The 14,988-nt window shown below is 45.2% G+C and overlaps 2 protein-coding genes across 4 annotated transcripts in view; both read right to left on the bottom strand.

The window, feature by feature from the left end:
- LOC125757775 (outer membrane lipoprotein Blc-like) overlaps positions 1–7,844 on the bottom strand; it is a 109,228-nt gene extending 101,384 nt beyond the window's left edge. Inside the window, exons 1-4 of the mRNA XM_049413923.1 lie at positions 7,666–7,844; positions 6,490–6,620; positions 4,795–4,880; positions 3,680–3,769 (exon numbers count right to left, since the gene is read on the bottom strand). Of these exons, the coding sequence (XP_049269880.1) occupies positions 3,680–3,769; positions 4,795–4,880; positions 6,490–6,620; positions 7,666–7,785 (427 nt within the window). The 5' untranslated portion in view covers positions 7,786–7,844. The remainder of the gene's footprint in view (positions 1–3,679; positions 3,770–4,794; positions 4,881–6,489; positions 6,621–7,665) is intronic.
- Positions 7,845–9,578: 1,734 nt separating this feature from the next.
- Positions 9,579–14,988, bottom strand: part of LOC119388357 (pro-interleukin-16) — a 34,453-nt gene continuing 29,043 nt past the window's right edge. For all 3 annotated transcript variants that reach the window (XM_049413920.1, XM_037656064.2, XM_049413921.1), the window contains exons 4-6: positions 14,659–14,971; positions 12,736–12,843; positions 9,579–11,532 (exon numbers count right to left, since the gene is read on the bottom strand). In XM_049413920.1, coding sequence (XP_049269877.1) covers positions 11,372–11,532; positions 12,736–12,843; positions 14,659–14,971 — 582 coding nt within the window. In that variant the 3' untranslated portion in view covers positions 9,579–11,371. The remainder of the gene's footprint in view (positions 11,533–12,735; positions 12,844–14,658; positions 14,972–14,988) is intronic.

The raw sequence follows: 14,988 nt of genomic DNA, 5'->3' as shown, positions 1-14,988 counted from the left end.
CTGTCGAACGAACGACCTTCTGAATTATCTTCCCTTTTTTCTGCCAACGACCAACCCGAGAGCGAATCAAGAAAGTATTGTAACAGTGGTGGCTACATAGTTACACGGGAACAGTTACATGGAAATGTATTATTGTGTCATAGATTTGAATAATGTGCTATAACTTATTAATGCAGTACTGAAGTGTTTCAATAAAGAAACGTTGAAAAACATTATGTTATTTATGGCATGGCGTATTGAAAATATTTATTTACTATATTTACCATACCGACAGCGCCGACGAGAAACACTCGCACTCCATGGTGCCACAGAGCGGTCTTCGAACTCGGGCTTCACACAATGATCAGGAAGACAGAAAGGAGGCACACTCTTGCTCTGCACACAAAATTTTCAGTGTATTGTCACCTGTATCCACGTGTCAGGTTTTCTCATTCAGCTATCGCATTGGTGTGGCTGAGTCATCCATGGGCAATAACTGCAACTGTACAGACACTGTTGATCATGTCTTGTGCCACTGTCCCCAATTTGAACAAGATCGCCGGGCTGTCCAGTGTGCCTTGAGGAGACTCGATGATCGGCCCTTTACTGCAGTAAAGATCTTGGGAGCGTGGTCTCACAGCACAGCAGCCCTGAAGGCCACACGAGCGCTCTTGCAGTACTTGAAAGGCAAAGTATTGAGCGACCGCCTATGAAACATTGCACTATGTGTGTGTGTGTTGGAAAATGTGACTTTCCTTCTCTCCCTCTCTTTTGCTCCCTTATTCCCCTCCCCATGTGTAGGGTAGCAAACTGGACGTATCGTCTAGTTAACCTCCCTACCTTTCCTGTATTCCTTCTCTCTCTCTCTCTCTCTCTGCTATAGAGCTTTATTAGGTCAAATTCTTACTGCACATGCTTGTATATCCGAGTTCATGCTTCAAACACATCGTGGTGATTGTGAAATCGTTGAGCGAGACAGAACACAACGCAGGGAGAAGCGCAGTGGACAGGATGATGCGCCAACTGGCCCAGCACTCGACGCTTCTGCATTAAATCGTGGTGACATTAAGTGTCGCTCCTAGAACAGAAGAACGCTGGCTGGGTGCGAAGAGTTCGACGGCTTCATTCGCATCAGGCGGGCACAGGATGCCGAGTTCTGGAGCGCGAGTTGCTCGGGCGAGAAGCCGTAGGCCTCTAGCAGGTGTCCCAGCACCCGCAGAGTTCCGCGACGCAATCGGGGTCGTCGCGTTTGGATCCAAGCCCACTCTGAAACAAGTTGCACGAGTTGTTCTGAATATAAGCAACTGCCGCAGTATAAGCGCGTGTCACGTAGTGCTTTATGTCACCACGAGTGGAAAGGCATGTTGACTGTCACGCATGACGGTTTTCACACGCGGATGTAAGCTTCAGAAAGCGGCGAGTACATCCGCTAGACTCTGGAGACACAAACGGTATCGAAGACCGAAGTGCAACTTCTGAATGCGACTTCTGAAAGTTACAGCGCTCAAACTCTAACATTTCTGTTCAGTAATCAAATCAAATCAAATCAAATCAATCAATCAATCAATCAATCAATCAATCAATCAATCAATCAATCAATCAATCAATCAATCAATCAGTCAGTCAGTCAGTCAGTCAGTCAGTCAGTCAGTCAGTCAGTCAGTCAGTCAGTCAGTCAGTCAGTCAGTCAGCTAGCCGTGCAGCCAGTCAGTTGGTCGATTAGCCCAGTGTAACATGAAATTGCAGTGACAACAACATTTGCAATAAATATGATCTAGTCGGATGCAGCGATAAGTTAAGCCATTCTGTAAATAAAACAAGAATAATAAAATGTACTGCGTGCAAAGGCAGAAGCGGTGGCCACGATCGCACTAGGACGACGCGCTTATTCACGTGAGGGTGATTGGCGGTCTGATTGGCACAGTTCAGTAAGGAAGCACGCTTTGATAAATGTTATATTTTTTTCTGTAGTAAGCTTGTACAGCGGATGCCACCAAGCTCGGTAGTCTTGTTTAAATGCTGTTTTTGTTTTACGGCCTTTGGGAACAATGGTTTGTGTTAGCAATAACAAAAAAGAAATGAAAAAAAAAACCCCTGATATTTAGAGAAAAAGATTGCAATATGTGTTACATCTCCACTACGCATTCGCCTTCTTTGGGCTACCGATTCCCGAGCTGCGCTTTGCTGTTCGAGCAATAGCGTATTTGCGATGCATTTACCATTGTTGAAAGTAGGTTAATTATGTTGATTATTGCCAGTGTATTGATCCTGTGAGATGCTAACAAAACACACCGATCGCTTATTGTGCGCTATTTCCGTGACCCTCGCATGAAAAGCTGCTTCTCCTGCACCGCTCCTGAGAAGCCCTGATATTGATTGTGCCAAAAGCTCACTGCCATTGTTATTACTATCAACATTTACTGCTTCAATTAATTCTCGACCGTACCGACCCAGTGTACCGTTTCGGTTTCGCGGTGGCTCGGAATGGCGCCATCTGCTAGCTTGTCAATCAGGCAGAGTTTCTACGCAGGCACCTAGCGCTGGTCGCACGCACTACTCGCGTATTTATCCGGCCTCTAAGATGGCAAGCGTTGCGTTGTCTCGAAGGCCGGAACAGCAGTACCTACGGTGGCTGCCGGTAGATGGACGTAACACGGCCGCTATCTCTTAAAGCCGGCAAATTCAAAATGCAACGTGAACGTTAAAACGACACATCGACTGTTGAAGCGGCAACGCAAACTTTGCAGTCGCTGCAATCTACACGAAATACGTAAGAGAAACCTTAATTGTCAAACGCACTATGGATTTCGTGTCACTTTCATCAATAGCCCTCGCAGAACCAAGGACTAATGTCGTTTTGTGACAGTGATGATAGCTTCTGGCTGCGCGGATCGAAAACAAGGACAACACAGACACATGAAAATGACAGAAAAACGTTTTTGTCTATATTTATGCGTCTTTGTTTCCTCGGTTTTGATGCGCGCTGCCATAAGCTATCATGACCGGCCAACTAGCCCACCAGTACTATTATCAGCAGTGTGACATTGCTGTAAGAAAATGGAAGTAGGATTGTGACGATGGCAGCGGTACAATCCTTTACTTCCGAACTTTAGAATGACTGCTTTGCAGGTTCTGTTGTCGAATGATTCCTTGGAGCCATGCAAACGCTAAAATACTATCGCGCGAAACATGAGACATGAGACAACGGGCAGGATATCCCAGAGAGAGAGAGAGAGAGAGATTTATCGAAAGGGAGAGAATTTAGCCGGCGTATACGAATCGCTGACATGGTACTCTGCGTGGGGAAGGGGACTGAGGATGGAAAGACAGGAAGAGGAGGATCAAAAAAAAAAAAGGAAAACTTAAATAGCATTAAAAATAAATAAATATCAGACTGAGTTTTCTGGCCCTTGTGCGGATAAGTGCGCTGACAGAGTCTTTCATTGTGTACGTTCAAGGTGCAACTAAAGTTTGTGAAGCCGACAGATACTACCCAAATAGGTAAATAAAAATTTCATCGCACGCCTCTGTTGCGTGAAGCAGGCTAAAGGGCCTAAGACACAGGCAAATGATCAAGTTCTCTGTGTGTTCGAAAGCATGCAATGTTCATAGAGCGCACGCTCATCGGCATTCGCTCGACACTGAAACCAAATACGTTCCACAGTTTCGATTCAGCCACAGTTGTTGCAGCCGGACTTACTAGTCATTGGTGCGTTGTCCAGTGTGCAGGCGACCACGACAGCGTATTCTTTGTAGTTTGTCGTAACGATAGTGTAGTAGACACCTTCACCTGAAAAATCGGAGATTTATGTAATTAGTTCAGTTCTTTGAACGCAGAATAGCGAGTGATACGCTCATGCAAGAACGTAACACTCGGCGTTACTGGTTTGCGCATGCGACTGTTTGATACAAAAGTGAGTTGCATGATCTTCTTTACTGCATTCTGTACGTATGCAAATCAAATAAATAAATAATAATAAATTCTGTACCGTTGTGCTACAATTAGATTGTGTGCGAATATTCGTAATTTATTAATTTAGAATTCTGGTCGAATAGCGGCGAGTTTAGGCGTAGCCAGATTTTTAAATTTTTCGGATGGGGTTTGGGGGGAGGGGGGGGGGGGGAGGAGGGTCTGCGACTTTTTTTATGCACGTTTGTATGTGCGCTTGTAATATACATACATATAAAATGCAAATGTTTTTGGAGTAGGGGTGTTCGCACGCCCCGCCCCCCCTCTCTCTGGTTACGTGAATGGTCGCGAGGCTATCCAATAATCAATTTTTAGACCTAGCTATTTGAAATTGTCGAATTCAACTTCATTCGATTTAAAACGGTCCTGCAGAAATCCAAATAACAGTCCTTGTAATGTAACTGCGTAAGCAGGTAAGAAGGCTATCGTTGAAGTCAGTGGAAGCCGCCACGATGGCCTTGTGGTTATGGTGCTCGACTGCTGATCCGCAGGTCGCGGGATAGACTCCCTGCCGCGGCGGTCGCATATTCGATGGAGGTCACTCAGGTGAGAATGTTTGAGACCCATGTACTTAGATTTAGGTGCACGTTAAAGAACCCGAGGTGGTCGAAATTTCCGGAGCCCTCCACTACGGCGTCTCTCGATATCGTGGTTTCTGGCACGTAAAACCCCAACAGTTATTATATAAAGTCTGCGGAAATAATGGACGCTACTGTTGAAAATCGAGCGTATTAATTTGCGTCGCCTACCACCGCCTGACGTAAAATATGCCCTCGAGGTTCAACTCGGCGACCTTTTTTGTCGAAAGGGTCCGGGGTGTAAGTGGCCTATTTGGTGCCACTCACGATCGTCTTCGGTGATGACTGTGGCCCCGTTACACTTCGATGGGTCGATGAATATTGCGTCGGCTTCCAAGGACACGGTGTTATTGCTGCAATGTTATGAGAAGAAGGCCTATTAATGCGTCGTTAGCTGCGTACACGGTCGAAAATATGACAAAAGCGACTGCTATCATGTAAAAAGTGTTCACCGACATCCAGTTGCACTTCGGAAGCGATCCTGAAAGTTTATCCATTCGATCGCGAGGAACTTAAGCAAAATACTACAATGCTCTTTCATTTGTGCGTGTATGTGTATATGTAAACAGCGTCTGCACTAATGACAATCATGACTCCGGCATGACGACAACATATTGCGTGACGATAGTGATGATGACGGCGACGTGATGCAAACTGCGGCAAGACAATGACGGCGGCAGAGCGGCGGTGACAATGGCACGCTTATATGATGACGGCGATTGTAACGCGTCGGATACGTACTGAGGGCCCTGGCGCTCTGCAGCTCATAGTCATTGAATTAATGACATGACTGCGTAATCGAAGTCTGGCTATTTTCTCTGTTTTTGTTCTTTAAAATAGATAAGATTAATGAAACCTAAGCTTAATAACTCGAGCAGACTAAATGAAAGGCCTGGAGATCCTGTATGTATGTATGTATGTATGTATGTATGTATGTATGTATGTATGTATGTATGTATGTATGTATGTATGTATGTATGTATGTATGTATGTATGTATGTATGTATGTATGTATGTATGCATGCATGCATGCATGCATGCATGTATGTATGTATGTATGTATGTATGTATGTATGTATGTATGTATGTATGTATGTATGTATGTATGTATGTATGTATGTATGTATGTATGTATGTATGTGCAAAGAGAGATATCAACCAACGATTGGTGAAAGGTCTTTCGAGTTGAGCGAACTGATGTTGTATGCCGCCAGATAATAGTTGTCTTTCGTTGGTTTTACCTATATTAGATTTCCTCATAACAATCTACTATACATGCCTCACTGAGGTTAAAAAGACCTCCTTGACATGGCCGCATCAAGTTATTCTCTCTGTTAACATAGGGCTGCCACATGGAATTGTAATTCAATGTTCACTTCTCGCATGCAAAGCTGATATGCAAATAGAAATACGATTTTATTGATGTTCTTCGCTTAAGCTATTTGCATGCATGGTTTCGATAGAAATTAGCGTTTTAGAAAATAAGTGAAAATTTGGGTTTCCTGCAGTGCACTTTAAGTTTGTACGGCGTTACATGGAAGTCATTGTTACACAGAAGTTAGAAGGTTGCTGCAGTGTTTTTCTTTCTTTCTTTCTTTCTTTCTTTCTTTCTTTCTTTCTTTCTTTCTTTCTTTCTTTCTTTCTTTCTTTCTTTCTTTCTTTCGTTCTTCTTTCTTTCTTTCTTTCTTTCTTTCTTTCTTTCTTTCTTTCTTTCTTTCTTTCTTTCTTTCTTGAGGCTCTTTCAGGAACACACGCTCTTATAATTTCGTGAAATTAAGTAGCATATATAATTTTCCCTGAGCATCAGAATTAACATTCCTAAAAGACGGAAGAACTCCAAACATGGAACGTTGCTAGAATTGAACAAATCTTTCTTCAGGTGCACCGCTTCAAACAAATCCAAGTCACCACTTCACAGCAGCGTAAGAATGAATGCACCAGAGGGTTCTCGTGCCATTACACCTGGAATCCAGTGCGTTCTTGACGATGTGCAGACCCGCAGAACCGAGAGATTTGTACTGCGTCGTCACGCACTGAAGAGTGTCCGAGTACGGGTCGGCAGTCTTGGCCAAGTCGTACCAGAGCCCACTGAACTGTAAGAGGGTCATTTTGCTTGTGTCATTTACTAACAAACGTTGTATTCGGTAATGCTCGAGTTATTAGATATTTATTACGAGAGGAATCGCCGAAAGCTACATAATGAGTAGTCGAAGTAAGTTCGCCATTCGTGAATATTGCGACAGCTACACAGGGTACTGAACGTTTTATAATGTACAGTCATTACTGTGTGGCTCTACAGAGTTACTTATTCATTACTGAACATATTCTTATATAAAGTGTATTTTACGCTGTATGGCAGCTTCTATAGTTGCTTGCGCGACAAAAATAAATGTCGTAACCTCGTTTTATCCTCGTTTTCTTGCCGGTGGTTTTCCTACAATTACGTTCTGTAACTGAAGTACGACATTTAACGTGTTCATGGCCTCCCTGTCAAGGTGATGCGTGAGAACCCCATCCTACACACTGTATTCTACACGCTGTCAGACGAGTTGAATTTAGCTGCGTGAGTGCCGCCATCTTGGGACTTCACAGGAATGATTTCTCTGTTTTGTGTGCTGTGACGTCGAATTAACAAGGTCATAAAACGCCGACTGCATATATACAGTGGTTTTTAGGCGCACGAGTCTACTGTAGTATACAATTCATTTGGTTGTTACGCCTACAAAAAAAAAAAGAAAAAGAAACTCGGTTCCGTTAACAACTCAAGATGGCGGCCCTTAAACGCATCCGTAAAGTAGTTTCGCATCGTCAGTGTACTGTAACTGTATAAAGCAAATGCTGCTACTTTGCTCCTAATACACCGGTGCTAATATTGGTTTTCACTCACGCGTACCCTACGAGACGTGCACGTCGGTCTAATTGCGTCGTATTGTCAAATAATGTGCCAAAAAATGCACCATAATTGAATACGGACGTGATAATATTTGTCAGAGCGTTCTCAAGCGACGTAGTTCAAGAACAAGCGAACCCACTTCTCGGTCCAACTTACTGCAATTGAAACGCCGAATTTTCTGCCACCTGCACGAAGGCTATAGATGAAAGCTAAGTGGTTAAAATAGAGAACACTGATATACGTACCTTGGAAGCTCGAAAGTTCCTCATGGGCGGAATATCGGAACAGTGCTTATCACCCTCCGCTACGTTGTTTCCGTATGCAAAAACTACGAAGGTAATAACAGTGTTGAAACACTGTTGCATGCTAATAGGCAAGAGGTAGGTCTGCAAGTGCGACAGTTATCACTTGAACACGCCGATACGATACTTCTATTTGAAGCTCAGACACAACCGACTCAAGCGCCTTAGGTAACTCCGTTAAGCCCGCGCCGTTAAACACACCGCAGTTCCACAACCGTCAGTGACATAGCACGTACGCCGTAGTGGCGTAGGAGGCCAATCTAATTAGCCCAAATAAGCCATCCACCAATAGACGTGCGCGGTTGCACATCTATCGTTAGAACGTGGCCGTGACAAAGAACAGCGATGTAATGAAGCGTGCCCGTAAGGAAGCGTGTCGAGTGTCGATGGTTACGTTTCCTCTATGGTGCGCGAAAAACAGACCGTATCGGCTTGGTTGCTCGCAGTCGCGCCGAGGTTACCCCGGGTCACCGGTGTTCACCGTCACGCGCCGAATCCGTGATTGCTCATGAAATGCGTATGCTCACTGCTCGTTGCCCTGTAAGCACAGCAGTATATGATTTGCTTTTTACAATGTTGTTTTGTATACCCTTTTGAAACCCTAAGGGTATAATAAAGCAGCTATGTCGTTAATGTGGTTTATTTGGTGGGAGAAGAACTGCAGAAGTAGAAACATATAGCCTAAGTCTTCATTAAACACTGAGACTGCTGTCGTTAGTGTATCTACTTCGTTTAAGCTAGTGTTTGCTAATGAATGGTAGCCTCCTGCACGAGCTAAGTTCACTTGTACCGAATCGTCAAGCGCTAGCAATGCCACGAAACATTTTTTGTACCTTTTTAACAAGTTATACCCAAGACAAACAAACTTGAAATTTACTTGTACTCTTGCTGTCAGGATAAACTAAGTGGGCTAGAAATGGCGAAAAGAGAGAGAGAAAGATCACATACATAAAGTTTACTTTTACGGCAATAAAAAAAAGAAAAGAAGGATCAAGCTTCACAATGAATTCATAAAAAGTGGGTGTATTCGCGAGTCGGGCGGCTAATCCTGGAAATAAAGCTGCAGACCGTATACAGATGATTGAACAAAAAGGCTTTTCAAATCGTGACCCCATGTTCTAGTTACACGCAGTACTGTTTGCCATAATTTCGAGGATTTGGGAAATGCGGCTTTACAATGTACCTCTGTAGGGGTAATGCTGGCGGGAGTAACTCTTCGTCGGTAAATGGCGGTCAGCATGTGCAGAAAAAGATAGACTCGAGAAGAAAGTGAGGTCACCGTTTTTTAGTATTGTGAGCCTTTATTAGGCACATCTTCGTTCTTCGTGCATGTTCGTCATCATGTGTCGTTGTTCGTCATCGGTTGTGGGGACTCGGCTGGGGTTTGATTTGTGCCTTCGCTTCGCCGTGTCTTCGGGGCCTAATAAAGGTCCCATTAACTGCTGCGTCACAAGTGCAGTCACAAGTGGAGTCATAAGGGCTGCGTCACAGTGTTACTAACCAAGTGAAGTTATACTCATCCATCACGTGGTTTCAACCACACTATCTTGTTCACGTTTACAGCGTCACCTGAAAACACTGAATTAATAATAAAGTAATCTTGTTCTTCGTTCTTTCTTTAAAATCTCGCGCAGTCAAATCATCAAGCAGTCCTTTCTTTTTACCTTACAGAAAATTTGGCGTTGAATCCAGGAATCCTAGTTGACATATAATCAGGTACTAACTTCGGTTGTGTATATATGAGTGCTCCAATGAACGTTGAGGACGAGTGGCACTGGATGCTCTGTTCTCCTCCCTTGCATACTCAAGTACACCGGCTTCCAGAAGGGAAGAATGAAACACAAGGAATGTATCAACAGGCTTCACTGAAGTTTATTCACCACAACTGATTTACAGTCGCTCAGGCAAAAAAAAAAACAGAAGAAGAAAGAAATGTAGGTTGTTACTGCACAATGACGTTTACCGGTTCTTCAACCGTAGCATGAAACAGAAAGCACAGATGTGTAATAGAAGAAAAAAAAATATGACATGAGGCGTGAATACGTTTCGCTTCGATTTAAGAGTTGTCAAACACTGTCGTATAATTCTGAAGGAAATCGTTAGAAATTCGACTTGTGTGTGTCTGGTCGGTCAAACATAGTAAAAGTACTTACCACCGTCAAAAAGGAAAACATAAAAGAAGCTTGTGCGATTACCAGTTGTAGCCATTGTTCTAAGGCACTAGTCGGCTTATAAAAAAAAAAAGAATAAGTGCGCTCTCACGCACCTCTAGGGTAAAGAAATATATATTACAAAAAATAATTCATACGATTCTCCTAGTACATATATAAATAGGCGATCTTTTTTTTTCTTTGTGCTTCGCAGCGAGATTTGTTATATTGCGTGACAAAATACTTTTAATCTTCATCTCTTGGAAGATATAGACTCAATATGTGTATATATAACGAAAGAAATTCTACACCGGGCACTGACTCCAGCTTTATGGAAGACGCGGGTCACCGAAGTATCTAGTCTTCACGATAAATTTCAGCAGAGGTGTCAGAGAAGAGAGCAAAGTACGCTGTCTCCTGCATCTTGTCGTATTGGCACTTTGATCGAAGCACCCTGTTGGCATTGCGTACGCGAAAATATATATATAAAGGCATTCTCCACCACTGTCACTTACTTCAGCAACGTCGACCACATTAAGCCAGTGACTGCCTGGCATCAGTGGCGATGATCACGCAGATATCAAATCTTAAAAGGGACGCTCTCTCGTAGCTCGCCGCCGCCGAAACTGTTGACGAACGAAAGCAACGTGCCTTTCGAGACGTGACAATGGTGGGCGAAGACGAAGCGTTAGGGATATATATTACTATCTTACAGTTGGCCGTTCCAGGCATTACAGATTAAGAGGCGCAAGTTGCACGAAGGCACACGCGAAAGGACAAAAAAAAAAAAGCTGGTGTGGAAAATGAGAGGTTTGTTCTTCCTCCAGTATCTGATACTCCACCTCTGGAACACAATTGTGTGCGTTGAACAGGCGATAAGATCAGTTCATCACTCATACAGAAGAAAGGCAACTCTCCCGAAAACTATTCACTTTTAAATGTAAAGATCAGCGTAGTTCTGTAAAACGAAAAAAAAAAAACAAGACATTGTGCATGATGGCACCTGTGGTTAAAAAATGTAGTACGTCCCCCAGGAAAGGTTGCGCCGAAGGAGCGCGAAATATGCAGAAACGACACAGCAAAACAACCATCCGCGCAGGTAACAGCTTTTACAGACTGTTGAGTTCAGTTCTTAGACGGTGTTCACGTGAAGCCGTGCGTCATATCGCACACGTTCGCCGTGTTAACAACAAAGCGAAACTTTGCACGGTCTCGTATACGGCAGCGCGAGCAGTTCGTGCCTTCGCTGTTCCAGTAGCGTTTGTGCTGTAGACACGGCGTGTTCTCGTGGACCAGGGTGGCTGGAGCTCGTTCGCACGCACTATTTCAACGTGGCAACCTGCCGTGTCAGAGCACGTCTCTTGCAAAACAAGTGGGCGACGAAAGTTCTTATTTTGCGACGACGAGGCGCACCACCGCAGCGTAGAAAAAAAAAAATAGAGAGAGAGAGAGTCACGTTTGTACAAGTTGGCAGCGCGCACGACACGCGCGCTCGTCGTTCAGCAGGCGCGACGGACCACTTGCAGGGTGAGCGGTCCGTCGGGTAGCTTCTTGAGGAAATTCCAAGCCTCGGTACGCGTCATCAGGCACACGGGTTGAGCGTTGATGGAGACAAGTTCATCGCCCACCAGGAGGCGTCCGTCCCGCTCGGCAGCGCCACCTGCAAAGAGTGGGAACGAATGCGGAATAAGGATGGTGGGCGAGCCAGTTTGAAGAATCTACATTAAAGGGGCCCTGCAACACTTTTTCAGCATGGTCAGAAAACGCTGCAGATCAGTAGTCGAGGCTCCTGAGAACACGCGAGCCAAACATTATAGCGCAGCACGCGGCCTGGAATCTACAATTAATTCTCAGTGAGCTAGAAGTCGTTCCCTCTTCTTTCTACAAATGATGCCATATACCCAAATGACCGCGCCATATATACCCAAATTCACGGCCATTGGCTGATTTGAGCATCGTGGGCTGCATAGTTACCGAGGAAGCCGCGGGAGGCCGCCACGTGCCCGCGCGCGCGCTTGCGATCACACTGAAAGTAAGCCGCGTTTTCGAAGAAAAGAAAAAAGTGATCAAGGTCATGACGCACGCCTGACGTAACATCTTTCCCTCGTGTCATCCCTCGGCTGCTTAGCTTCCAACGCGTTGGTCAGGACGAGAGAAGACAGGAAAAAAATTACAGCGTGCGACAAATCTCTGTAACTCCGCTCGTACTTGACGGATTTAAAAATTGAGGCGGTCGATTCGTGAGGCAATAAGCACCTTTAGTGAAGCCATTCGGTGGTTACTTGGGAAAGTGTTGCATGGCTCCTTTAAGTTCAACCGTTGGACGATTAAGGGGTACATTATACAAATGTTACGCGCGACTGTTACTGTAAAATGGAAAACATAAATGAATGTTCATATTTCAAGAAAACTTGACGGCGCAACTAAAACACGGACAGAGAGGAACACAATGGCCAGGACGGGCGCCATTCTATTCATTTTGTTCCCTTGTGTCCGCGTTTTAGTTTGCGAAACAAAGTTTTCTTGAAATGCGAATCTTCACCAATTAGCTCAAACCAAGATCCTACATAAATGAGGGAAGGCACCGAGAAGGAGGCCAGGAGCAAAAAGGCTAAGAATTACGCACGTCTTAGGATACGGCGCGCGTCTTTACACAAGTCCTGCCGAATGTATTTAAGCATTAAACAATAGTTTAGGATTAGCAGTGGCAGGCATGAGCCGCCGCGCCACTTGTGGACGAGTAGAGTAAGCATATGAACAGTACATTTTATGAACAAGGAGCAGAATGACTTGCAGAATGACGTGCAGAATGACGTGCTTTATGCTTATCAACAAATCTTAAGTAAGAAAACAAGGCACATACCTCTGAAGATCCTCTTGACGACTAGCGGCTTGTCTCCGAGTGGAGAATCTTTGCCACCTTCCAGGGTGAATCCCAAGCCAAGGCCGTCCTTCACCAGGACGATTTTTTCTGCAGCAAGAAATGCGATCGATTTCACGCGTTAAATTCTGGGGCTTCGCGTGTCAAAACTATTAATGTAATAACTGTTGGGGTTTAACGTCCCAAAACCACGATACGATTATGAGAGACGCTGTGATGGAGGACTCAGGAAATTTCGACAACTTGCTTTTTTTTTTAAGGTGCACCTAAACTTAAGTACACGGGCCTCAAGCATTTTCGCCTTTATCGAAAATGCGGCCCCGCAGCCGGGCTAGATCCCGCGACCTTCAAATCAGCAGTCTAGCACCATGACCACTAGATCTCCGTGGCGGGTGCGTGTCAAAACTACAACATGCTTACGAGGAACGCCGTTGCAGGAGATTCCATATTAACTTCAGATTAATTTTGACCACTTGGGATTATGTAATATGGACTCGAATTGAAGTGCACAGACGTTATTGCATTTTGCCTCCATCAAAAGGCGGCCGCCGGGGCCAGGAATCGAATCCGCGTCCTCGAGCTTAGGAGTGCGCGACCCTAACCTGCTAAGCTGCCTGACAGAAACTGAACCTGATAGAAACTGAAAGTCAGAGCTCAATTTATTTAGTGCCGAGCCGAAGCGCCAGTGTGAGGTCACTAACATAAAGAATTAAAAATTTTCATCTTTGGACTATTCCTGACACTCCTTTGGAATACACTATAGTTCATATTTGAAAACATGTATTAACCAGAACCCAGCAGGCGCCGTCCATATCAAGCATGGTTGGCTGGTGCAGAAACTCCAACTTGGTTAACCTCCCTGCCTTTCCTCTTCGTTTCTCTCTGTCTCTCTCCAGAGCCACCCTTCGTTCAAATCTTGCATCTTGTTTGGCCTACCACACCTCCTATCATGATAACAGCGGCATTTTCGCTAGCGTAAGGTGTAAAAAATTTACTAAAGCAACTCTAATTAGTTTTCTCGCTTCAAATTATACGGTATATCATCATACTGTGTATTCGCTACGCTGTTTTGATGCCACTTGAGTGAAATGCTTTAATGAAATGCTGGAGATGTTAGCGTGGCTATTCGCCTGACATGGTATTCCACATAAATATGATTGAAGCAGAGGTCATACCTGTGCTCTCTATAAACTGGACAGTGTTTTACATGCGAAGTATCTTATGGCGGAGTTCAATCCGGTGGTGGTGGTGGTGTGCGGCGTGACACCCTTACTGCGCATGCGCATACCCTCTCCACCTCCCCTCTCCTCTCCCATTTCCCCCTCTCCACTGCCCCTCTCCCCTTTCCACTCTTCCTCTGAAACGCGGGCTAGACATGCCGAAATTCTCTCCTGCGCAACGCCGCGATGAGCACCAGCGCATGCGCGTCCCCTCCCCCTCTCTCTCCTCTCCTACGCTGCCCCTCTCGCACACCGGCCGACCGCGTTATGGTAACCGCGTTCCCTGCTCGCCCTGTGAGAATTAACGGCCAGGCTAGAGGCAAGACAAGACGCGCGTAGCGTTCCCCTTCGCGTTCCACGACGCGAGGTCGGTAGCATGCCCAAAGAACGCCAACGGAACGCCATCGTGCAAGTGCTCCGGCTTCGCATCGCCTCATGGTCCCCTTTAGTGGGAAATGGTGTAATTTTTCATTTGTGAATGTTTTGACAACCAAGTTACTAAGTAAATTATATTACAGCCATAACTAGATTATAACTTCTACGGCCTTTCGTCATTGTTCCTTTCTTTTCCAATGTAAAAACCCTTATATAAAGGCTAAGAAGGTGCTGCAACATTCCTTGAGCAGAACTGCATTTGAGCACTACTTCATTCGGAAATATATGCTCTGCGGAGTAGGCAGCTCACCGTGCTTGGCAGGCGTGGGGCTCTGCTGGGCCTCGGTCACAGGTGACGCGGAAGCAGAGACGTCAGGCTCGTCGACCACGTCGAGGACGGATGATAAGCTCGAGGCTCGACTGATGTTGGGCGTCGTCCTCAGGGACTGCCGGCCGTCCCGCGAGATGACCAGCACCACTTCCTGCCTCGGAGACTTGAGGATGTCGATCGCGTCCTTGTGCGTCACGTTCTTCATCGTCTTGCCGTTAATGGAGAGGATTCGATCCGCCTTCCTGATTCGCCCGTCCCGGTCAGCAAGGCCTCCGGCAATTACCTTGTGGACCTGCATGTTTAATGTAT

The sequence above is a fragment of the Rhipicephalus sanguineus genome, chromosome 3 (assembly GCF_013339695.2).
Source record: "Rhipicephalus sanguineus isolate Rsan-2018 chromosome 3, BIME_Rsan_1.4, whole genome shotgun sequence".
Taxonomy (NCBI): domain Eukaryota; kingdom Metazoa; phylum Arthropoda; class Arachnida; order Ixodida; family Ixodidae; genus Rhipicephalus; species Rhipicephalus sanguineus.
This window is presented reverse-complemented; position numbering and strand designations above follow the sequence as displayed.